This window comes from Sceloporus undulatus, chromosome 7, assembly GCF_019175285.1.
Source record: "Sceloporus undulatus isolate JIND9_A2432 ecotype Alabama chromosome 7, SceUnd_v1.1, whole genome shotgun sequence".
NCBI lineage: Eukaryota > Metazoa > Chordata > Lepidosauria > Squamata > Phrynosomatidae > Sceloporus > Sceloporus undulatus.
In genome coordinates, this window is record NC_056528.1 from 236170 (window position 1) to 259868 (window position 23699).

At 53.5% G+C, this 23699-nt stretch overlaps 2 protein-coding genes across 7 annotated transcripts in view; one reads left to right on the forward strand and one right to left on the reverse strand.

Annotated features, from left to right (window-relative positions):
* The first annotated feature begins 704 nt into the window (after positions 1–704).
* ZBTB17 (zinc finger and BTB domain containing 17) lies at positions 705–7403 on the forward strand. 4 transcript variants are annotated; one of them, XM_042477936.1, is made up of 15 exons: positions 705–841; positions 1273–1479; positions 1574–1774; positions 2090–2263; positions 2466–2585; positions 2805–3085; positions 3344–3486; positions 3673–3973; positions 4079–4166; positions 4599–4715; positions 5059–5179; positions 5605–5735; positions 5861–6076; positions 6425–6514; positions 6956–7403. In XM_042477936.1, the coding sequence occupies exons 1-15, from the start codon at positions 835–837 to the stop codon at positions 7198–7200; spliced, it is 2442 nt and encodes an 813-aa protein (XP_042333870.1). In that variant the 5' UTR covers positions 705–834; the 3' UTR covers positions 7201–7403. The 4 variants fall into 4 exon arrangements, with proteins under 4 accessions (XP_042333870.1, XP_042333868.1, XP_042333869.1 ...); XM_042477934.1 differs by having other exon boundaries at positions 6425–6510; XM_042477935.1 differs by having other exon boundaries at positions 715–837; positions 6425–6510.
* The window catches only part of SPEN (spen family transcriptional repressor), a 52133-nt gene continuing 35821 nt past the window's right edge, over positions 7388–23699 (reverse strand). For 2 of the 3 annotated variants that reach the window (XM_042477929.1, XM_042477928.1), the window contains 5 exons: positions 15495–23334; positions 14013–14429; positions 13546–13740; positions 12723–12881; positions 8897–10102 (listed from right to left, as the gene is read on the reverse strand). In XM_042477929.1, the coding sequence (XP_042333863.1) occupies positions 9971–10102; positions 12723–12881; positions 13546–13740; positions 14013–14429; positions 15495–23334 (8743 nt within the window). In that variant the 3' untranslated portion in view covers positions 8897–9970. Of the gene's footprint in view, positions 8750–8896; positions 10103–12722; positions 12882–13545; positions 13741–14012; positions 14430–15494; positions 23335–23699 lie in introns of those variants that run through there. The other variant, XR_006104923.1, reaches the window with a different exon arrangement.

The window sequence follows — 23699 nt, forward strand, 5'->3', positions numbered from 1 at the left end:
CTCAGCCAGAGGCCTTTTGAGCCTTCTTTTCCAGAGGCCTCCAGCTGAAAGGAAGGCCTTGGGAGCAGGAGCCTTCTCAGGCCTGAGTCTCCTTCTCCTTCTTGGGGCGCATGGGGCAGCGGAGGGTCCCAGGGAGGGAGAGGGAGGAGGAGGCCCAAGGCTGCAGACGGCCAGCCTCTCCCTTCCCTCCACTCGGGCTCTGGGTGCCCTTGGCCCCCAGGCATCCCCCGGCAGGCTCAGCCCTATGGCCTCGCATCGAGGAAGGAGGCTCAGGGGCCAAGGGTAGGGGCTTGGGAGGGATGCCTGTGTCCTCCTCAGAGGCCAGAGCAACGCCAGGCTCCGCTCCTGAGGACCTTCTCCCTTTCCGCCTCAGGCCCCCGAGGAGGAGGGAGACCGGGGTCTGTGAAGCTGATGCTGCCGCCCATGCCTGCCTTCCTTTCGGCCCAGAGCTGGAGCCAGGCCCCTCTGCCCTTCCTTCCCGGCCGAAGGGAGGAGGCCTCCAGTCTGGGCGGAAGAAGCAGCCTGGAGCCACAGCGCAGACCCTCCCCTCCCAGGATGCGCTCTTCCCTGGCTTCCCTCACAGTTTAAAGCGCTGCCGAAGCGGACTTTTCCGCCAGAGAGAGAGAGAGAGAGAGACCGAGGCAAGCAGTGCGCAAGCGTAGCTCCGCCCATGTCAGTCACGTGACCGAAGAGGGCGGCGCCTCCCCCCCGCGAACAGCGACGCCGCTTCCGCCCGGCCCCAAGATGGCGGCGCCCTTTGTCTGTTCCGTGTCACTCTGAGCCTGCCTTCGCCTCCTTCCCTTCGGCGGGGATTATGCGAGGCCGGCGGGCGGCATGGCAGGTGAAGGGGGCCCCGGGCCTTTGGGGGGGTCCTTGGGCCGTTGGGCTGACAGCAGAGATCCCTCCCCTCTCCGGAGGAGGAGCAGGCCCTTCCGAGTCTGGGTCCAAGTCTCAGCCCAGGAATGGAGGGGATCAGGGGCCGCAAGGAACCCTGAGACTCCGGCCCCAGCATCTGCCCCACTTGCGGGCCTCCCTTGGCCCCAGCCCCCTCCTCCTCCTCCTCCAGGCTCTTCTTGCCCCTTCACAACAACCCTGCGAGGAAGGCTGGCTTTGCAGCCTCCCTTCCTGCTCCAACCATTAGGCCAGGCGGCCCTCTGATTCCCGCAGGCGCTTTGGGACCAAGGGTGTGTGTGTGTGTGTGTATGCTCCAGGAGGGGAGTGGGCAGGGGCCGCAGACTGACCTCCTCCCCTCCGGCTCCTGCTCCTCCGCAGCCATGGACTTCCCTGAGCACAGCCAGCAGGTCCTGGAGCAGCTGAACCACCAGCGGCAGCAGGGCCTCCTCTGCGACTGCACCTTCGTGGTGGACGGCATCGACTTCAAGGCCCACAAGGCCATCCTGGCCGCCTGCAGCCCCTACTTCCGCATGCTCTTCCTCGACCAGAAGGACGTGGTCCACCTGGACATCAGCAACGCCGCAGGTGGGCAGCAGAGGGGTCTCTGGGGAAGGGGGCCATGGACGGGGTCCACCTGCCCTGACCCCTGACCCCTCCTGCCCCGGGTTCTCTGCCGCAGGTCTGGAGCAGGTGCTGGAGTTCATGTACACAGCGAAGCTGACCCTCAGCCCAGAGAACGTGGAGGACGTCTTGGCGGTGGCCGGCTTCCTCCAGATGCAGGAGGTCATTGGCGCCTGCAACACCCTCAGGGCCTTTGCGGCTCCTCCGGCGGACGCAGGCCAGCCCTCCCCTGGCACCGAGGCCCCGGCGGCAGAGGCAGGTATGGAGCTTCCTGGGCCCTGTTTCTCCCCGGCTTCTCTGGGGGAGTCTTGTCTGGAAGCAGCCACTCCGTGCAGAATTCAGCCTTCAGAAAGGCTGGCCTGGCAGGACCTCAGTGGGGAAAGCCATTGGGAGAACACTTTCAGTCACACAGAGGTGTGTGGCTGTCTCAGCAGTGCTGGGGATCCATCTCTGGGTGGGAAAGTCTGTGGCCAGTATCCCTTCTTGTGGGAAGGAGGGAGAAAGGGGTTGGCAGTGAGTACGGAGCAGGCGTGAGCATTGTCCAAGTTGATGTTGCCCTCACCTCACGTTCAAGGGCAGGAGAAGGCCTCCTCTGTCGGGTCTAGAGAGGCAGCCGAAGATGCCAACAAGGAGGAGAAGGAGGAGGCCTCGTGTGCCCCGCCTGGCACCCTCCGGAAGGCAGGAGATGCAGATTCGGAAGAGGCAGACAGGGACACTGAGTCGGGCAGAGCAGTTGGCAAGGAGCCAGGTAGATGTGGAAGGGACCCAGGGCACTAGAGCGGGTGAGGGATCCATGCCACAGGAGGGCACCATCTGGGGGCAAAGCCGCTGGGATTAGAAGCATGAGGCTCTTGGTCCAGCTGCCCTCCTTCCAGAATCTCATCCCAATTCCCAGCTGTTGCCTATGGCCCAGCAGGGCCACATTTGTGACTATTCTTTTCTGTTTCCAGCTGCAGAGAAGACCAAGGAAGACACAGCTGCCTCCAGCATGGCCAAGGATGTCCAGGCAGGCAGTCCGTCTCCTGGGGAACCCAGCTCCACACACCTCCCTCTGAGGACCCCCCAAGTGGGTGAGTGGGTGCAGTGTGGGTAGTGGCTGCGGGAGATGGAGGAGGTGCCATGCTCCGTGTAGTTCTCTTATGCCCCAATGGGAGATTTGGCCTGTTGGCACCCGTGCCCATCTTTCAGGTAAGGGCTGGGGGAAGGGAGAAGCAGCTTCCTCTGGGCTCCTGGGTGGGCTGGGGCTGAGACTGGCACTCCTGGCACCAGCCCACAACTCTGCTTTCCAGAATCCACTGCCCTGAAGCTCCCAGCTGAGATGGAGGTGGAGCTGGAGGGCCGAGAAGAAGAGGAAGAGGAGGAAGAGCTGCATTCAGAGGCTGAGGGCAGTGACAAGACCCCTGAGGCCAAACAGGCCAGGCTGGCAAACGGTGCTGCACCTGAGGATACTGAGTCAGGGGGCACAGATTCTGGACAGGAGAACAGTGGCGAGGCCCGGTTGCTGCGCTCAGGAACCTACAGTGACCGGACGGAGTCAAAGACTTACGGCTCCGTCACACACAAGTGTGAGGTAAGCAGCCTTGTGGGCCAGCCTAGGGGAAAAGGAGGTGTGGTCCTGAGTCAGAATGAAGCCCCTTCCCCTGCCCAGGCTCTGCCACCCTCCTTCAGCATAAACTTCCACAAGAATGATGGGGGTGAGAGAAATACTGGCTGTTCCCCACCTCCACTGGTCAGTCTGGGTTGCTGGTGGTGGCACAGGGCATCCATTGGCGAGGGCACTCTGGCAACTCCTGTGAGCAGCCCCCAATGCTACTTTCCCTTCTGGCAGGACTGTGGGAAAGAGTTCACCCACACGGGTAACTTCAAGCGCCACATCCGCATCCACACCGGGGAGAAGCCCTTCTCCTGCCAGGAGTGCAGCAAGGCCTTCTCTGACCCAGCCGCCTGTAAAGCGCACGAGAAGACACACAGGTATGGGAATGGACATGGGCAGAAGGCCAGCAAGGCCAAACAGGAGGGCAAGGAAAAGGTGGGAAGGGTGCAAGGCTGTGCTTGGGAATGTTGCTTGGGGGCTCTGGCTCCCAGCATCCTGAAAGAGGGGGATGTGCTACTGTGGGTGGCCCCCAAAGCCCACCTGCCACCCACTGCCCCTTCCAGCCCGCTGAAGCCCTACAGCTGTGAGGAGTGTGGGAAGAGCTACCGCCTGATTAGCCTCCTCAACCTGCACAAGAAGCGGCACACGGGGGAGGCCAAGTACCGCTGCGAGGACTGTGGCAAGCTCTTCACCACCTCGGGCAACCTCAAGCGCCACCAGCTGGTCCACAGCGGCGAGAAGCCCTACCAGTGTGACTACTGCGGCCGCTCCTTCTCGGATCCCACCTCCAAGATGCGCCACCTGGAGACCCACGACACGGGCAAGGAGCACAAGTGCCCCCATTGTGAGAAGAAGTTCAACCAGGTCAGTGGGGGGCAGGAGGGCCCAATGTCTGGAGGCGGCCCTGGTGGCCACAGCCTCCCCTTCTGCCTGCCACGCTCACAGCCATTCCTTCCCCTCTGCTGGCAGGTGGGGAACCTCAAGGCCCACCTCAAGATCCACATAGCTGACGGGCCGCTCAAGTGTCGTGAGTGTGGGAAGCAGTTCACCACTTCAGGTATGGCAGGGAGGTACATGCACTCTCATGGCTCCTAATGGCTCCTAGGAATGATTCTGGGCCCCCAAGATGCATAACTGGGTGAACCCAATTATGTCATCTTTCCCAGTCTTGAAATAATCTCTCTTGTCCTGGGAATTACTGATACTATCCAGGTGTTTGAGGGAGACTGAGTGTCCCCATCTTAAGTAACACAGGCTTTCTACACTGAAAGCATCCTAATAAATCCCTTCAGCATGAGCTGGCCTTGCTCAGCCTAAGAGAGAGGACCTAGCAGCTTTTGGAAGAGGCTTTACTACTGGCTTTGCTACAGGCCTCCTTGATTATTCACTTGCAAGAGCCAAGTGACTGTGTTAAGCGTATAAAGCATGTGTGGGTAAGGAGATGGTGAGCGCTACCTTTCCCAATCCTTGTCCTTTGCCCCTCTTCCAGGCAACCTGAAAAGGCACCTTCGCATCCACAGTGGGGAGAAGCCCTACATCTGTGTGCATTGCCAGCGCCAGTTTGCTGACCCTGGGGCTCTGCAGCGCCATGTTCGGATCCACACAGGTGAGCCAGGGGTCAGCTGTGCTTGAGGGTGGAGTGGGCAGGACGAACACCTCAAGGGCAGCCATTGGAAAGAGGAACCCAAAGTGCAGAGATGTCAGGTGTGGCCTAGTTTCACCATCCCCACAGGTTCATCCTGGTGAGGGCATGGGAGACGGGGCCATCCCTGTCACTGCTCCCAGCCTCTGAAACAGCCTTCTTCATGAGGCTTAGTTAGCCCCTCCAGGCAAAGATGGCAGGGTCACACTTGCTCCCTTGTTGGTGTTTCAAGGGGCATCTCTGCACATGCCCTGAGGTACTCTTTTTCTGATGGCTGGCTCAAGCCACTCCCTTCTTCTCTCCCCAGGTGAAAAGCCCTGCCAGTGCTTGATCTGTGGCAAAGCCTTCACCCAGGCCAGCTCCCTCATTGCACACGTGCGCCAGCACACCGGGGAGAAGCCATATGTGTGCGAACGCTGCGGCAAGAGGTGAGCAATGGAGGGAAAGGGAGTGTGGGGGCTCCAGGGATTTTAAGGGAAGCCCCAACTCTGGGCTGGGCTGGGCCAAGTACACTTTGGCTACCCTATTCTGCATTAGCTGGAGCTATTGGGTTGTCTTGAAGGCCAGCCCCATGGGCAATGCATGACAGTCGTCCAGGTGGGGTGTAGTGGTGACCAGGATATTCCCCCCGGAAGAGTGGCATTGCCACTGGATAAAGGCCTGCAAAAGTGTTCTGAGTCCTCAGAAGGGTTCTATGCAAGTATTGTTACTACTACTGCTTTTAAAATTATAGTTCTCTCCCCAACTTCTGTCTTGTTACCTCTATGATTGTTATTGTGGTGGTGGTGGTGGTTGGTGGTCACAATCATGAGGTACAGGGTCAGAATGATCTCTTCTGTGATGCCCTGGACAGGTTTGTTCAGTCCAGCCAGTTGGCCAACCACATCCGGCACCACGACAACATCCGTCCTCACAAGTGTAATGTCTGCAACAAGGCCTTCGTGAATGTGGGCGACCTTTCCAAGCACATCATCATCCACACAGGTAAGCAGCCGACACCAGTGCCACTGCTGCAGGAGGAAATGGAGGGTTGGCTGGTACCAGAGGGGGCTCCCACCAGCCTGTTTGCCTAGGCTCATGCTGACCCCAGCTGCCTCCCGTCCCCACAGGAGAGAAGCCCTTTCTGTGTGACAAGTGTGGCCGCGGCTTCAACAGGGTGGACAACCTCCGTTCCCACGTCAAGACGGTCCACCAGGGCAAGGCTGGCCTGAAGTTGCTGGAGCCAGGGGAGGGGGAGGAACTCAACATCGTCACTGTGGCCCCAGACGACATGGTGACCCTGGCCACAGAAGCCCTGGCAGCCACGGCTGTCACACAACTCACAGGTGGGAGAACGGAGGGGGGGAGGCAGCTCTCTTGCCCTTCCTTTAGTCTGCCCCGAACCTTTGGAGATTGCAACCCACCTGGTGTCCAAGAAAACCAATGCCAGTGGGTTTACACAAAGCAGAATGAAGGTCATGGCACCGTTGCCCCCCTAAGTGTTCAGGATACCCACAAGACTGATGGGGCTTTGGGGTGGTGGAATCCATAGACTATGGCATGCCCAAGGTTTCTGATTCTTGAAACAGGACTGGGGTGGGGGTGCCTGGCCCTTCCCGTGGGGTGGCTCTTCTGCAGGCATACTGCTGGCCCATTCCCATATTCCCTTCCATGTGTTCCTCCTGCCCCAACAGTGGTCCCAGTAGGAACGCCTGTCACGGCAGACGAGACAGAAGCTCTGAAGGCGGAGATCACCAAGGCTGTGAAGCAAGTGCAGGAGGCAGGTAAGGGGGCAGCCTGGCCTGGGGGCTCCTGGTAATTTCTCCCTGCAGCTCTCAGCTCTGGTTTTGGAAGGGCTTTGAAACACAACAAAATAGACATTGGACACGAGGGGGCAGCAGTGCCCTGTGTGATGGCAGAGCGGCATTCCTCTCGCCATTTGCTTAATTGGCTGGTTGGGACTTCTGGGTTGGGGAACGGCTAAGAGGTGGGAGGGATGTCTTGTGGGGTAGACATCTGCCGCCTTGTGCTGTTCTTAGCAGCTTGAAGCATGCTGGGAAAGGAGGGTCCCCATGGCTCTCAGCCATGAGTTCTACTGTGCCATCTCCATGCGCCAGATGCGGGGGTCTGTGAGCCAAATGGTGGCCTCCCGCGTCTCCTTGGCTGCCATTTGAGGGGGCGCTCTTCCCGAGACCCCTCATGATGGTCTCCTGTCCTCATTCCAGACCCCAACACCCAGATCCTCTATGCCTGCGACTCCTGTGGGGAGAAGTTCCTGGACGCCAGCAGCCTGGCTCAGCACGTGCGCATCCACACCGCCCAGGCCCTGGTCATGTTCCAGGCCGACACAGACTTCTACCAGCAGTACAGTGCAACGGCCGCCGCCTGGCAAGGGGAGCAAATCATCCCTGCTGGGGAGCTGCTCTTCCGGACGCGGGAGGGGAGCGAGGCGCCGCAGACGCCAGACTGAAAGGGGCTGTGGGTCAGCCACCTGGACACTGGAGCCACACGCTCCCCCTTTGAGGGTGGAAGGCCAGCAGGAGCAGGGCACCGGCTGCTATTTAACAAAAGACAATGGGAAGAAGTACTGCTGTAAAGAAAGAATTATTTCTGTAATGGAGAGAATCTACGTCTGTGTTAATATTTAGATGAAATAAAGCCCTTATTTTCTAATACCTGTTCCAAAGAGAAGGGGACTAGCCATGGCTTTGAAACACAGCTTGGCATTTGGAGTTAGTAGGAGCAGCTGTTGTGGAGGGAAAGGGGGCCTCCGCCGAGGATGCGAGTAAATCCCAGCATCCTTCCATCGGCATCTGTATCTGTGGAGGCTCTGGGATGTCTTCCTTTCCTCAGTGGCTGTGACCACCTGCACATCTGAAGATGACCTTAGAGGAAACTAGTAGGAAAAACCCATTTCTTAGTTGCTGCACAAAGAGGCTTGTTCATCACACAGCTTGGAATGAGAAAGCTACCATTAAAGTCCGTGGGCTGGCAGCTTTAGCAGCCTGCCAGGGTTATCTTCTGCTTCCATCTTGGCTGGAGCTACTTGGAGAGGCTGCTGGGTGGGGGGCTCAGTCCAGGTTTAGGCCAGGGAGGTTTCTGCACCAGTTTGGATCCCAGCCACTGGTTCCAGTACAGGCCAGGGGTTTTCCATTGTAAAAGACGTCCCTGTTGGTCTGTCCAGATGGGGAAAGGTGGTTTTTCTGCTGTGAAAGTGCTTTATTGCCTCACATCAGCCACAGCCCCTCTGGCCTCCCTCCCCAGCTATTCACCTACCACTCCCATCATGGCTTTCTCCCAGAAGAGCAACTGATGGGAACTAGAGTCCCATGCTCACATGCCCCAAATAACGTCCATCTGGGTTTTGGCAGCCCCGCCTGGTTCGCTCTGGAGGAAGGAGGCCTTTCCCTCCTCTAAGAGGAGGATCTGGGGTCTGAGGCCCTGGGGTTTTGTAGGGTAGACAGCGCATGCTCTGCCCCTGCCAACTCCAGTGTACAGAGCCCTTTGCCATTCTAGTAGGCATGCCTTGGTCCACTGAAGGATTTGCAGAAGAAACAGAAACGAAGCACCTGGAGGAACACGTCAGCCTTTTTCCTGCAAAGATGAGGCATGGAAATGGAACCTGGTGGAAGTTCCTGCAGACTGGTGTGGTAGACGCAGCCTCAACCGGTCGTCTCTGCACAATTGACACAGCTCCATTTTCAAAGATGTGCATCACATCACATTCTAGTAGGCCCAGACTAAGAGAGTCCCACTGAAACAAGACGAATCAATCCAGGTCCAACCGACTCCTTCCTGCCACTGAACAGATGCGCTGGATGGCTAACAAAGGCATCTCAGCTGGGCTCCTGGCAGCGCCACCATCTTGCTTCCTTCTTTTCATGGAAAGTGTAGGTGGTCCTCCGCTGCCTTGACACACACAGCAGCATCCTCTGCCTGCCGCACTGAACCAAATGGGATTCCAGATTCCAGTGCCATGCAACTTGGCTGCATCAAAACAAAAGTGCCCCACACTTCAGCTGGAAATGAAGAGCCAAACAGATCAGTAGAGTTTTCAAAGCAGAGCAAGCAAGCAGCCACCCTAAAGCCAACCACATCCCACCCAGAAGACAAAGTTCTCCGCAGGGGGGCCCTCCCTTTCTGGCACACAGCACAACCCATGCAGGGATGTTTTGTATTTTTTAATAAAGTCTTGTAATCCAATGGACACACAAAACAAAACTGCGCTGAGAAAACCGTTCCATAAATTAAGTGTTAGGAGGAGGACCAGGGCGACGAGGGAGAGGGCAGGAGATAAAAAGTCTGTACAGGTGCCTCACACTTCCACGTCTGGGAAGGAGGAAGGTGGCAGCAGCGGCGGAAGAGGAAGGGGGCTGGGGAGGGCGGGACATGTCTAAATGAAGCGCACTTACAAATGAGTGACAAATACAAAGTCTGAGTATGAAAATAAGATTTTCTCTGAAAACACATTTTTGGCACAGATTAAAAAAAAGTATGTTGTGGGGATCAGATTTCATTTTTAAAGTCAGTATTATATATATATATATAATATATATTATATATATATATATACTTATATATACACACACACCCACGGAGTCCTGCATTTCCCACCAGGAAGGAAAATAGCGCTCCCTTTTGTGTGTCTGCTTTCAGTGTAAACTGTACATCCCAGATGGAGGAGGAGGAGGAGGAGGAGGAGGAGGAGGCAACTGCAGCAATTTGGGAGGTGGCAGGGGGGCCTCCAGAATGTGTGTAAAATGCCCCTGGACCCCCAGACTGGAGCACAAGTTCCCAGGTCCTGCGTTTTGAAATCCAGTTCGTGTGTGTATGTGTTATGAATGGAGACAGCCATCCGGGCGCCACAACATTTCTTCAGCTGTGCAAAGGTCCAAAGTCACTAATTTAGTGCAAAGGCAGTTCTGGTTCCTTCTTCTTTTAAAGTTATTTTGTAAATTAAAGAAAATAGCCTTCCTTTCACTTCTTCCCTCAGGAGCGGGAGGCACCAGAACTCAGGTGGCCATCTTCACTCAAGCAATGTGTAAACAGGTGAGAGGCAGTGGGGGCCACTACCTGGCGGCCAGCGTTGGATCGAGGCCCCTGGGAGATCCCAGTGGGGCCAGGGGAGCCCCATCCTCCGTCCTTCCCTGTCTCTTTGTTTTTGCTGCGGGGCCTTGCCGAGAGAAGAATCCCACAGGTAGCCAGCTGTCTGTCTGTCTGTCCATCCGTCCGTCGTCCGCTCAGACCGAGGCGATGACAATCATCAGGTGAGGGGAGATGTTCGAGACGCTGGCCAGGAGGTCCGGGGCCAGGCGGGAAAGGTGGTTCTCTGAGAACTCACAGGGCGGGAAGATCTGTAGGACGTAGGCAGGCTGGAAGGAGAAGGGAAGCAGAGAAGGGCAAGATGGTGGGTTTTGTTTTTAATGGTTTTTATCTTTTTCACATGTACAAATTAACATCACCCATTCATTTCTTATAAACTGTACATACATTCCTCTCCCCATGAACTTCCCTTCTAACTTCTATTCCCTTCTTCCCAATCTCCTTCCCTTTCGCTTACACAAATAACAACATATTAACCATTATCCATTTGTGTTTTCCTCTCATATGTTCTTACATTTCCCCCCCACCCAAGTGATTCAAGTAATACATTGCTAAGGGTTGCCATTCTCTTTCCCAATAGTCTGTTGATTTTTTCCTATTCCACACCGTTATTTTATCCAATTCTCTCACTTCCACTACTTTTTCCAACCATTCCTCTATTTTAGGTGTTGTTTTCAATTCCCAATGTCTGGCCAAGACAATTTGAGCTGATCTTATCAAATACAATACCAGTCTCCAGTATTTCTTTTCCTTTTCTGTTCCTAATACCGAGGTCATATTAAGTAAGTACAATTCCGGACGGAGTAGATGGAAATTTGAAATCAATTATCTTTTGTATCTCCTCTTCATGTATTCTATTCCAGGATTTCTTAATTCTATTACATGTCCATCACACGTGATGATAATAGCACCCTATTTTAATTTGACATTTCCAACATAAATTTTCTTGTCTTCCATATATTTTTGAAAGTCTCCATGGGGTCTAATACCTTCTATTGGCTGTTTTTAAAGTCTTGGGAGCATGTACATTTATTTGACTGCATCCATGCTTTCCCCCAATTTTCCAAAGGTATGACATGTCCAATTTCTTGAGCCCACTTTATCATTCTTTCCGTCACCGTTTCCATCTCTAATTCCCTATGAATCAATATTTTATACAATTTAGATACCTTTTTTCCCATATCATTTTGTCTACACTATTTTGTTACATTTCAAATTCACCTTTCTTCATCTCTTCTTTACCTTTAGATTTGATTTGATAATATTCCAACTAATTTATCATTTTTCCACTTGTCTCTAATTCTTGCTTTGACCTTATTTTTATTTCTCCCTTAGGATCTATTATTAATAACTCCTTATTATAACACAATTGTTTATCTTTCTTTACTTCTCCACTAAAAAAGGCATTTTGAATCGATATCCATAATGGAATCCCACTATAAAACTTTTCTTTAATTACTTTCCATGTTTGTATTAATGATCTTCTTCTTCTTATGTGGTTTTTAAATTCTTTATCCGTTTTTCCCATTCCATATTTCAAATCTGTTATATAAGTTTTATCCAATTTGATCCAGTTTTGAAGCCATAACAAAGAACAGGCATAATCATACAATTTAAGGTCTGGTAATGAACATCCATCCAGCCCTATTAGATTCTCTTTTTAATATGATCCATGTAATCCTGGCCTTTTTGCCTCACTTTCCCAATTCTTTATCCCAATCTCTAAATATTCCATTATTAGTAATAATTGGGAGCTTCATGAACAAAAAGATTAATCTCGGCAGGATCTTCATTTTTATCACCGCCATCCTTCCTGAAAGTGATCAATTTAGCTTCTCCCATTTTTTCAAGTCTAGACTCACTTTTTGCCACATAGATCTATCATTGTTTTCATACCAATTGGTGTTTTTCTCTGACAACCATATATCCCTAGAGACCTTACTTTTTCCCCTTTTTGAATGCCAGATCTCTTTACCAATTCATCCTCTTCCTTTTTTCCTAGGTTTTTTGTTAACATTACTGTTTTTGACTTATTTATCTTAAATCCAGATAAGTTTCCAATATTGTTTATTTCTGCTAATACAGACTCCAAATTCCTTGTAGGATCTTCCACTATCAAAGCCATATCATCATCAGCATAAGCCTTCAATTTAATTTCATGTCCCTTTATCTTTAATCCTCTTATTTTCTTATTCTCTCTAATTGAATTATTTAGTACTTCTAAGACTGTAATAAATAATAATAAGGGAGACAACGGACACCCCTGACAAGTCCCCTTATTTACATCAATATTTGCTGTTTTTTCACCATTCACAATTACTCGTATTTTTTGTTGGCTATAAATTTGTTTAACGCTTTCAACAAAATATCCCCCCATTCCCATCTTTTCTAATACATCAAACATAAATCTCCATTTTACTTGGTCAAAAGGAAGGCAAAGCCTTGGAAATGGTGCCCCAGTAGGCCAAGGGTCTCTGTAGCCTGCCTGGTGGCCGCTACCAGCCCTGGCCCCGGGTTCCCATTCTCCCCTCGCTCTGTTCCCAGCACCAAAGGCCTTGCCCACAGTGCAGAGTCTCATCCAACAGCTGCCCCAACAAATCCTTGAGCCCAAAGGGGAGGCTGATAGACAGCAGAAAGCCCAGAAAAGCCCAATCTGCTACAACTTGAGACCAAGAAGAGGAAAACAGGGTGAATTGTGTTTCCTCTCCCGCCCTTCAATTAAAAAAAAAAAGGACACACAAAGACAGCTGCAGATGGAAGGAGGACATTCTGCACATGCTCAGAGAGCTCATTCTTCCTTAAGAGCATTAAAGAGGCACTCCAAAGCCCAGGAGGGTTAAGTGCCCAGCTTGGAGGGGGAGAGTTCTGCTTCCCTCTTCTTCTCTTTACCTGGTTGGAGCCTGGGTTGGGGACGTTGATGATGCCAGCCGCCTGCTTGGCCTGCAGGTAGCTGATGAAGGCGGCCTTCAGTGACTCCGTCTGATTCACAACGTCCTCTTGGTCTCGGCCGCATGGCAAGGCCAGAAGCAGGCAGTAGTCACTCTCCACCTGGAAAACAAGGCACAACTGGCTGGGACAGGTGCTGCTTGGGACCACCCTCTCCCTCCACTGTAGACCCTGGGCCCAAGAAATGGCTCCCCACTTGAGCCCCATTTTGGCACAGCCAAAAGAAGATGGTCCCTTCCCAGGCTCCTTTAGCCCCAGGGCACAACAACTCCCTGGATGGTGCTTTGATCCTAACACCTACCTGATGTTGAGAGTTCTGGGAGCAAGCAGAAGCTCAATAAGCAGAACCTTTCACCTTTCCACTGCCAGCTTCCTGCCTGATGCCCAGGACCAAGTGCACTGTGTCTGTGGGCCTAGTTTGTCCTCTCTCCCTCCAGGAGAGGCAGGAGGTCAGCAAGAGACAATGGTGGACTCTCGAGTTCCCTGGGGCAAGGGGAATGCTCCTATAACCCTGGGGCTCCTTCCCTCCTCAACCATTTCTCTCTGGCTTCTGCAAAGATTGCCCAGCTACCTACCAGCCCCTCTTTCCCACCCCTGAAGCCAAGGAGTCTGTGACTTTTGATTTTGGTTTTAAATGAATTAGAAGTAGAGAAAACCCCACAACCCAACCCAAAAAGTGCATTAAGAGTGTAGCAGAGGGGGAATACACTGGCAGCATGTGGGGAAGGGGCTAGGGCAAAGGCAGCAGACCCCACCCAAGCCTCACCATCATGCGGCGTGCCACCCCCTCCAGCTGCGATACTTCCAGCCTCATGCGCTGGGCGATCCTTAGTGGAGGGCCTCCTTCCGGCGCCGGCAAGGAGCGGTGGGCCAGGACATTGTTGCCGGAGACAAAGTGCAGCTGGACAGCAGCTGTGTCATTCTTCAGCGCTAGCAGCCCCTGCCACACAATGGGATATTTCTGCAAATGGCAGTTGGGGGGGGGAGAGAGAAATGTCAACCCTGTTGGGCAAAGAAAACCTGCCAGAAGGAACCATGAAGCGCCCAATATGGAGCCAGAGGGGAGGGGAGGGGAAGGGCAAAGCTGGGGAGCCTGAGACTGGCACACAATCAAGGCTCAGCACCCGAAGATAAAGCCAACATTCCCCTCTCTCACCCTCCACCCACCAAAGTGCTAAGAATGTTCCCAACCCTCTTCCTCACCACAGAAGGGGCAGGAGGGAGGGGACTCACAGTCAGGAGCTGGACCATGTCGACTGGCCTCTGAGAGACCGGGTGAGTAGTGGACTCTTGCTTGAGCACCGACTGGGAATCCGGACGGGAGAGGGGCAGCCCTGGGGGTGCCAAGGAGGCACCGGAGGTGGTGGGGACGAAGAGGGCCTGCTTCTGTGCCAGGGCCTGGTGTGGGGAGGGCAGCTCCTGCTTCACAGGGATGGCAACGGGAGAAGGGTAGGAGCTCTGCCCTGTCTCCACCTGGCCTCGCGAGAGGTGTAAGTGGGGCTCCATCGGTTGGACATGTCGGTTGACCGGAGGGTGGTGGGCCGTTGACTCCTGCCCGAGGGCCTGGGCTGTTTTGGGCTCCTGGGAGAGCTGCGGGGTCTTGCTGTGTGCTGGCTGGCTGGGGTGCGAGTGCTCTCCTTCTGGCAGACCCTGCGAGGGAGGGAAGGAGACGCAGATAAGGGTGTGAGGGAAGTCCTATGCCCCCCTCTTCTGGCTTGACACTCACTTTCTTAAGGCAGTGGGGAGCTGCTCACTAGAAACTGACCTCCAGCAACCCAATGGGTGGGGCAAAAGACCCACCGTTAGCCCCAAGGACTTCTAATACCAGAATCTGGTTCTGACTCTTGTTCACTGGCCACCGTTTGCAGTGGCGGCCTGGTTTCTGGCTCATTGTGCTGAATCCCACACCTTTGGTCATATCGTTCTATGGTGGAACCCTCAATTCACCTCAGGCCCACTGGGCCTTTCATGCTTGTGACAATGCTGCACCCCTGAGGTAAAGAGTTGCCCCCGTCCCCCAGTCATCTTCATCATCAAACATTTTTACACACAAACTAAAGAGCAATTCTGGATGTGAGGCTGGCTTGATTCTCCCCACTGCTGTCTCAGAAGTGGCAGACCCCCCCCACCCAGCCAGGCAAAGGCCACCAGGAGGAGGGGCCCTCAAGTTGTCCCCATGGGAGCCCTATGGAGGGTCTAGCTTGGCCCCAAGGCGGCAGCAATGGCAGAACCCTGGACTATGGGAAGAGGCAGCTCCTCTCCTCCGGCCTGAGGGCTTCTGGGCACACTGTGGGATGAGGAGATATAAACACCTCTGCTGTGGGTGATGCCACCTGAGGCCCCCCTTTGTCTGAACTCACTGGCAGCAATAGCTTCCTGGTTTAAAGTGTGTGTGTGGGCTGGCCTCCCCATCTTACAGCCTGATACTGAACTGGGGAGCTGTTTTGTCTCTAAGATCCATTCCTTCCCCATGTCTCATGGAAATGAAGAAAAGGAACCAGTCATGAAAGGAGGAGCTGTGTGAGGATCTGTGGCAGCCTTTGTGGATGATACAGAATTTGGGGAACTAGACCTGGGAAGACTTAAGGTACCTGAGGAAATGGATGCCCGCCTAGGAACAAGTTGCTGGCCTAACAAACCTGGCCATCCTCTTCCTTCTGCAGCACAGAAGAGCCTATTTTACAAGTAACCTGTTTCAGACACTATTCTTCTTACCTGAGAGGGGGTCATACTCCGGGAAGGCAGTCCAATGGGTGATGCCCCAGAAAACGGAGGGTGTCCAAGTTGGGCAGCTGGGTGGTAGCTCTGCATGTCACTGTAGGCTGGCCGGTAGTCATGGAAGGAGCTCCCAGTGGGGTGCATGATCTGGACACCGTGTGGGACGACGACAGGCTGTGCCAGAGGCAGTCCCAGCAGCTGGCCACTGAGGAGCCGGGCTTCCCCGTGCGGTGAGTGGGCCATCTTGACTTCAGGACCCTTGGGTGCCTCCTTGCTGGGCTGGAGGGCCTTGGTGGCGGGAGGTGTCTTGACGGACCGCCCTTCTGGTGTCCGGGCCTGTCGGGTCTCTGAGTGGTGGTCCCCGCCCACCGCCGCCATGTGGGGGTGCATTATCATCCTCACGTCACGGGGCACATTGTATCGGATGCCTGTGGGGTGTACGCGGTAGTCTGGCTGCATGACAAGGACGTCAGACTGCACAGGGGCCGAGCCACGACAGACTGTGTGGTGGTAGTGCATCTCCTCCTCCGAGGACGACAGGGAGGGCATGACCATCTCTCGAATTGGGGTCGGTTGTGGTGTGCTGGAGCGCTGCTGTGGCTGCAAGGCGGCCCGAGGGGAATGGAGCTCGGAGCGGATGCCATAGGGCATGCTTGGCAGAGGAGGGGTGTTCATGCGGACCTCCCCTTGGGAGAGGTGGCCCAGGGAGACCGTCTGGGTGACGCTGTGCGGAGGCATGATCACTGACTGCTCTGGATGCATGCTGGAGATGTACTGAGGGACAGGGATACCTGGGCAGGGCGATCCCTGGATCCCCAGCATGGAGCTGTTCCCAGACAGAGCCGGGGAAGAGGGGCCGCTGGGGTGGCAAGTCCTCGGGAATGGGGAGGGAGAGTGGCCGCTCGTCCGTGGTGAGAGTGGCTCCTGCTTGGTGACACCCAGGTGGGGGACGACCCGGTCAGCTGGGGTGCCAGTTCCCACATTCACATGGTTGGCCTCCGGGTGGATCCTGCCAGCCAAAGAAGGGTGGTGGGGGCCAACGCTGGGACTCAAGCTTGCGGACTGAAGAGCCTTCGTCTCCCCTTTCAATGCGGCTGGGTCTGGAAGCTTTTTGTTGCTGGAAGAACCCATGCCCTGGGAGAACATCTGGTTGTGGACCAGGATGGATAGAGTGTTGGCAGACTGGGAGAGGACCTTAACCGGCCCAGACTGAGAAGGGGGTGCCTGAACAGAAAGGTGGGGCGGCTCAGATTTCTCCAAGCTGTTGCGTTCTTGCTTGATGGAGGAAAGCTGGACTGTGGAGGGGCTGTATTGCTGAGTTCCCTGCGTCAGAGATGGGGTGGGCACCGCCCCATACCCCACTGGCCCCTGAGAGCCTTTTGGGATGGCCTGAGCAGGGCCCAGAGGCTCCTGCTTGATCTGGGACTTGGAAACAGACTGCTGGAATTCAATGTCAACTGCACTAGCAGGGGGAATCTGGCTGATCTTTGCACTGATCCTTTGCGGGCCTTCTGTCTTCTGCCCCGAGTAGCTCAGGAGAACAACACCTTCTGAGGTGTTGACACGGAGGCCCGGACTGGACCCCGGCGTCTCCACCGGCCGGTCTTCAATCACAGACATGGAGCCGGGGTGGAAGCGGCTGTTGTCATTAGCACTGGGCCGCTGCTTGTATTTCGGCGAAAGGGTGCTGACCAGGCATGTCTGGGGCTGGGCTTGCTTCACCAATGTGATTCTCGGGGTTTCTTCAAGGTCGATGCTGTGGGGCATTCTGCTGATGACAGAGGTGGCCTGTGGGGCGATAACTGTGACAATCTTCTCCTTCTCAGGGAACACTGGGGCCTCTGCAGCTGGTGGCTCTAAAGCATTGGCAACGGGGACAGATGGCTTCTCCTCTGACCCTGGCCTGACAGCCTCCACTGGAGGATGGGGAGGAGCCTCCTCCACACGAGGAGCACTCACCGGTTCAGGTATGGCTGTTGTGACGTGGGTCGGGGCGATGCTGGCTGGAGAAACGTACTTGGGCTCCATCAGGATCTTCCGCAACGTGCTGGAATTGGTGTCAATATCGGACGCTTTTGTATCTGGGGGAAGAGCTGGAGGAGGTGGGGTGGAGTGGACCCGGGCATCCTCGTGCTTCACAATCCATTCTGTCACCTTTGCTGCTCCAGAAGTGACGGGAGGAGCAAGCCTCACTGTGGCTCCTGAAGGTGAAACAGTGGGCAGAGGTGCACTTGGTGGAGTCACAGGGGTGTTTTCAGCTGTAGGCCGTAGCTTGAACCCACCACTCAAGTCCACCTGCTCCTCCACGGGGGCTGACAGAGATGGCAAACTCAGTGGATCCGGAGCTTTTGGCAGGGGGCTGCTGCTCTCCACTGGAACTTCCTGAGAAGTCACCTCCTGGGCTGCAGGCTTGCTTGCGTCAGGAACAACTGGCGGGGAGTCTGCTGAAGGAGAGTGTTTTTCCTGATTCTCCTCTTTCACGGCCCCTTCTGACTTTGCTTTAAATTCACTGGCAATGGGTGATTTGCTCTGTACTCTTTCGGGTTCCATTGTGCTCCTGAGTTCTGTGGCATCCCCCTTCTTACTTGTGCTCCGCTTACGCCTCGGCCGTGCGGCCTTCTGCCGCCCACGCTCCTTCCGAGATACTTCCGCTTCCTGGGGGATTTCTGCTTCTTGTGCTGAATTGGAAGATTCACTGAAGTTCACTTCTGCTTCCTTGCTTTCTGTCTCAGGGGCAGATCCAGGAACCGCTGGCACAGGGGGCTCCACGGAAGCTACCTCAGATTCCAAGATATTGTTCACCGCCTGGTCGGTTTCAGGCTCCATCTCTTCTTCTCGCGTAGATGGCAACGTGAGCGGTTCTGTGGGCATTTCAGACTCCGATTCAGCAGGATACGTTGGGGGAGCAGGAAAGGTTTCCGTCTCTCCAGAAATGTCGTTTATGATCGATCCAATGGCAGCAGCCAGTTCTGTCTCACTAGCCTGATGGGCAGGTTTGTCTCCGTCTTCTTCTTGGCGAACCTCTGATACCTCAGCAGCTGGTTCCTTGTAGGCTGGAATGGCTGGGCCTTCGGTGAGCTTGGCAATATTCTCCACCGCCTGCTCCAGTTCAATCTGCTTGGCCAGCTGGTCTGCTTCAGGAGATGGCGTGGACTCACAAGCCGTTTCCTTTTCTGCTGCCTCCTGAAAGGGGTCTTCTGCCTCATTCTTTATGAAGCGTGGGGACAGTTTGTCTTCCTTCAGAGGGCTTTTGTTTTTGGGTGATGGAGCTGCTACAGGTTCCATCTCCTCTTCACTTGGCCGAAGAGCCCCTTTAACTTCATCTACATTCAGACGGATCTCAATGTTTTTCAGGCTCTTCAACAAGGATGCTTTATCTACAGCCTTCACACTCCTGGATCTTCCTCTTTTGGACTTGGTAGCTTTTTCTGGAACAGGTCTTCGTTCTACAATTTCAACTGGACAAGCCTCGGGTGCACTCTTGTCTATCTCGATCTCTTTCTTGTCTCGTTTCTGCTCAGTCAGAGAAACCTCTTTGTCTGCCTTGGGCTTACTACTGTTCTCACTGGCACTCAGCCCTTGGCTGGGAGATTCAGAAGGCTCTTCAGGCTCTGTGCCCATCTCTGCTTTGGGCTCACTTTTCCCCTTCTTGCCTTGTGGGCCACCAGCGGATGAAGGGTGACTGTGTATTAGCTTCTGGGACCTGGGTGATCTCCAGCCCTCCACAGGTTTAGGGGTCTCCACCGTCTCCTTTGCTTCTGTTTCTTCTGCCTCTTGCTGCACTGGTTCAATTTTAACAGGAGATATTTCCTCCTCAGGTTTGCGACGTGCCTTTGGAGGTCTGCCTCTTCTCGGAGGTGTAGGAACGGTGGTGAGGTCTGGTGGCTCTCGTTCCACTCTTTTTCTGGTTGTTCTGGTGATCTCCACAGAATCTTTCACTGGTGATGGTCCTTCATGGTCTCCTCCGGTGGTTGCATAAACTGACCGTACATTCCTACGCCTTGTTCGGCCAATGGGCAAACTGGGTTCTGGAGTCTCAGGCTCTGCTGCAGCACTTGGAGATTTGGCAGCATTTCTCAAAACCTTCTCTGTTTCCACCTTCAGTGCTTCAGTCCCACGGGGAGAGCCAGATCTTTTAAGCTTTTCACGATCTATCCTCTCGCTCTTTCTAGTGACGGGTTTCTCTGCAACATTTGCAACAGAAGACTGGACAGGGGTTTTGGCGCGCTTGCTCTTATATGACTTCTTGTCTTTTACAACAACAGGGGGCTCAGCTTCCATCTCTGTGTCGGAAACAGGAGGGAGAACCTCATTGGCAGCCTCCACTTTCTGGCCCAGAGCAGCAGGCTCTGAATTAATGGACAGGGACACACTTTCTTCTTTAGGTTCAGACAATTCCTCTGTCTTTGTGGCCAATTTTGGGGGTGGTGGTGCTATTTCTGGTTCTGGATCTGTGCCGATATCTGTTTGGGAAAAAGAAGACCCAGGTGTAGGTGGCTTTGTATCCAAATATGAGGGGTGCTCTACAGATATGGAGTCTTCCTCAGGGGTTACCATGGAAAGAGCTGTGTCTTTATTGCCCTCCATGACTGGTGGTGCTTCAGTGTGCTCAGGCGATTCTGTTTTATCAGGAGCAAGGAGTTCAGGAAGAAGCTTTAGCTCTTCAGCCACAGGACCAACCTCAGGCAATTTCTCCTCTTTTGAAGCACAGGACGCCTCGGCCGGCAGCTTCTCAATCACTATCTTCTCTGGAATGGCTAGTAATAGTTCTTGCTGTGCTGGCGTAACTGGCGATGGCCCAACTAACAGTGGTGGTTTATACTCTGGTTCTTTATTATCAGGTACAGCTTCTGGTGTTTTGGGCTGACTCTCCTCATCTTCTTGCTTTTCTGCTTCTTTGGGCTTCTGGTCTTTTTCCTTCTCCTTCTGCTGCATCCGGGTAAGCTCAACAAATCTACTATGAAAGAGAACCACTGGCTCCGGCACAAAGTCTGAAATGCTGTTAGTACCATCGAAAGATGCCTGTCTACCATACAACCTGCCAGAGAGAAAGTCGAGGTCTTCATCTTTCCTTTCCAAGTGCTGCAGGCGCTTAGAATCCTGTTCAAAGATTGAGCTGTGTAAAAAACGCGAGGCAAACAGTTCCTGCCGCTCTTGCTCCTCTTCCTTGTGGTCTTCTTTCTTGTCATCCAGCTTTCCTTCAGAATCTGTTCTGATTTTCTTCTTTTTCATATACCATGAAGGGATGGGCCTTGGTGCAGAATCCACTTTCTCTTTGTCCTTATTGTTCCTAAAATTAGCAAATCTTGAGTCCCAATCTAGAAAAGACCAGTTCTCTTCTCTAGATGATGAGAGAGACTTTGCTCTCTCCAGCAAGGCTTTGGTGTCGGGAGTGATTGTCTTGTCCAGTGCAAAGGAATAAAACTTGTTCCTTTCTAAGGAGGTTGGCAACCTCTCTTCTCTTTCACGAAGTTTTTCATCCCTGTCCCGTAATAAAAAAGATAACCTGGAACTTTCCAGTAAAGAAGAGGATTTAGGAGAATGGGGTTTACTGTCGCCATCGTCGTCTGAGTCCGAAGGCACCTCCCCTGGCTCCAGATCCCGTGTGGACCGTTTCCGTATGCTGTCTCTCTTGACTACGCTACTTGGAAAGCTAATGTCCACGCGGCTGGACTCCTGCTTCACTGGCGCTTCCCAGCGGTTTGTCTCCTCTTCAGAACTTAGAACAGACATCTTGATTTTAGCCATTTCTGCCATCTGCTCTCTTCGACTGGAATCATAGGGATTGAATTTCAAGGAATCTTCCCGTATGGCCACACTGGAATAGGCAGGGCCTTTGTCCTCCACTTTAGGCGACTCTTTGGCTTCTTTTATGAGCATCAGCTGTGGGGAATCCAGCGCCTCGTCCTCCTCATGGAACGGGAAGGGCCTGAGGCCGGGGGAACAGGCGGTCCGTTCAGAGTCCTCACTCACCTGGCGGGAGCTCCGGTAATTTCTCTCTCGCTTAGTGCTAATCTCAAAGTCAAAAGTGTCTGAGGACTTCTTCCGCTTACTTGGAGGAGAATCGTCTGTCACATCTTGTGGGGGCTTCCCAACCTCGTGCACCAGGCTACGCCTTTCGTACTCATCCAGGTCTTTCTTTGGGCTGCCAAACTTCTCATGCTTTGCTATTTCCATCTCCATTTGCTGCTTTAACCTACGGCTCAGTTCCATCTGTTTCCGGTAGCTCTGCGTGTGATCGATGTCGATGGGAATTTTCTCCTCAATATCCGACAACAGGGGCTTGTCCTGGGCAGGTTTGTGGTCAGGTGCCTCTTCCGAGAGACCACAGTAGTTTTTCCAGGCATCCTCTCTCTCAGCTCCTTGGTCGTCCTGCAGCTGAGTGTGTTTGTGCTGCAGTTTTACTGAGTTTGCCTTCCTAGGAGGGACCTCAGGTGCTTCCAGGGGCTCATGGACTGGCTCCCCCAATCTAGCCTGCAACTCCAAACTGGGACGCAAACCAGCAGAAACACTTGGTGGCTCTGGAGTGTCTTTGGGACTGGCTATGGTGGAAAGTCTTTCCAGCTTGATTTTCTTAGACTCCCTCTTAAGCTGCTCCTTCCTTGGGGGCTTCCTTTCAGATTCAGCTGTCATATCAATCTGCTTCTTCAAAATCACGCGCCCTTCCTCCTCCTCTTGATTACTTCGTTTGATTTCCAGTTTCTGCTTATCGGGCTTTGGGTTTGCGTCAGCAAAGCGTCTTTTGCGGGCCTCTAGCTTTTCTAGGTCGACTGGATTTGCCACTTCGCTCAACTGATCTGCCTTCAGGTGCTTCTTGGGTTTCACCTTCCCATCCTTATCAACCACCTCGATGTGACTGGCCAGCACCTTCTCTTTTGACACTTTAGTTCTGATGGGCTCAAGTTTCAGTGGATCTGACTTGCTTTGATCCACCTGAGAAGCCTGGGCCTTTTGTTCCAGCAAGGGAGGCTTCATGGTCTCGTTCTCCTGCTTCCCCCTCAGCTTCTCCAAAGCAGGTTGTTCAATTACTTTCCCTTCCTTCTCTTTTACTCGTGTCAACACCACGCAGGGCATCAGTTCAAGGCGGTTCTTAGCAGTCCCTTCTTTGTCAGTTCTCTCCCGGCTCGTTTTGCTTCCGCCTTTCACTTTCTCAGGACTTGGCTCTCGTTCATTTTCTTGCTCCGTTTCAGAAGACTGTGAGCTTGGGGAGTGAATTTTTGTCTTGCGCTTTTGCTTCTCTGTTTTGTCCTTGTCCAGTTTTTCTGGCTTCTCCTTCCTCACCAGGCGCTTGTCTTTGTCAGGCCTCTCCTGCTCAAAGGTCCGCTCTTTTTCTGTTTTTTCTGTTTTTGCATAGCGCTCGAGGCGGGCTTTGTCCAGCTTGTCATAGCGTGGTGGAGAAAGTGAGCTGCAGCTGCCGCTCCGCTCAGATGACCGGCTGTAGATCCTCCTCTCAGAATCGCTCTGCAGCCTCTCAGACTGGGACGGAGATGCTCCGGGACTCTGTGGCCGCCGGGAATGAGCAGGACTTTGGCTCCTCTCAATGGGCCTCCTTTCGTGGTCCCGGTCCGACTCAAACCGTTCCCGCTCCCGCTGCCTGTAACTGTACTCCCTTATGTCTTGCTCATAAGGGTCTCCCCTGTACTCTCTGTATTCCCGCGGATCATCGTAATACCGTGGGTCATAGTAGTCTCCCTGATAAGGATCCCAGTCAGCGTAAAACTCCCTGCTGCGGGCTGGGTATTCTCTCCGGGGGTCCTCGGGATAGGTCCCTGGGGTTCGGACAGCCTCATAGTAAGTACGATCAGCAGCATATTCGTAAGATCCTCTTCTTTCCTCCCTGTCAAAGCCACGGATACAAAAAAATTAGATCATCATCAACCGCTGCAGCTTAGGAATCATTAAAAGAGAAATTAATGCACACCTATTTCTTAAGTAACCAGCAAAGACTTTTGGTCTGCTCTCCTCCATCAGCCTCTTAAATCTGCCTCTAAGGTTTGGGACCCATATGGAGCAATGGGGAGGAAGGGCAAGTGACAAAAACACACCTGCCTTTGTCAGATACAAGAGGCTACATATGCACTGCAAAAATAATGCAGCTTGATACAACTAAATTGATGTTAAACTGCATTATTTCTGCAGTGCAGATGCGTTCTGTAGGGAACGAGAATATAGACTCCATCCTGGCCTCTGAGGGGAAGAGAA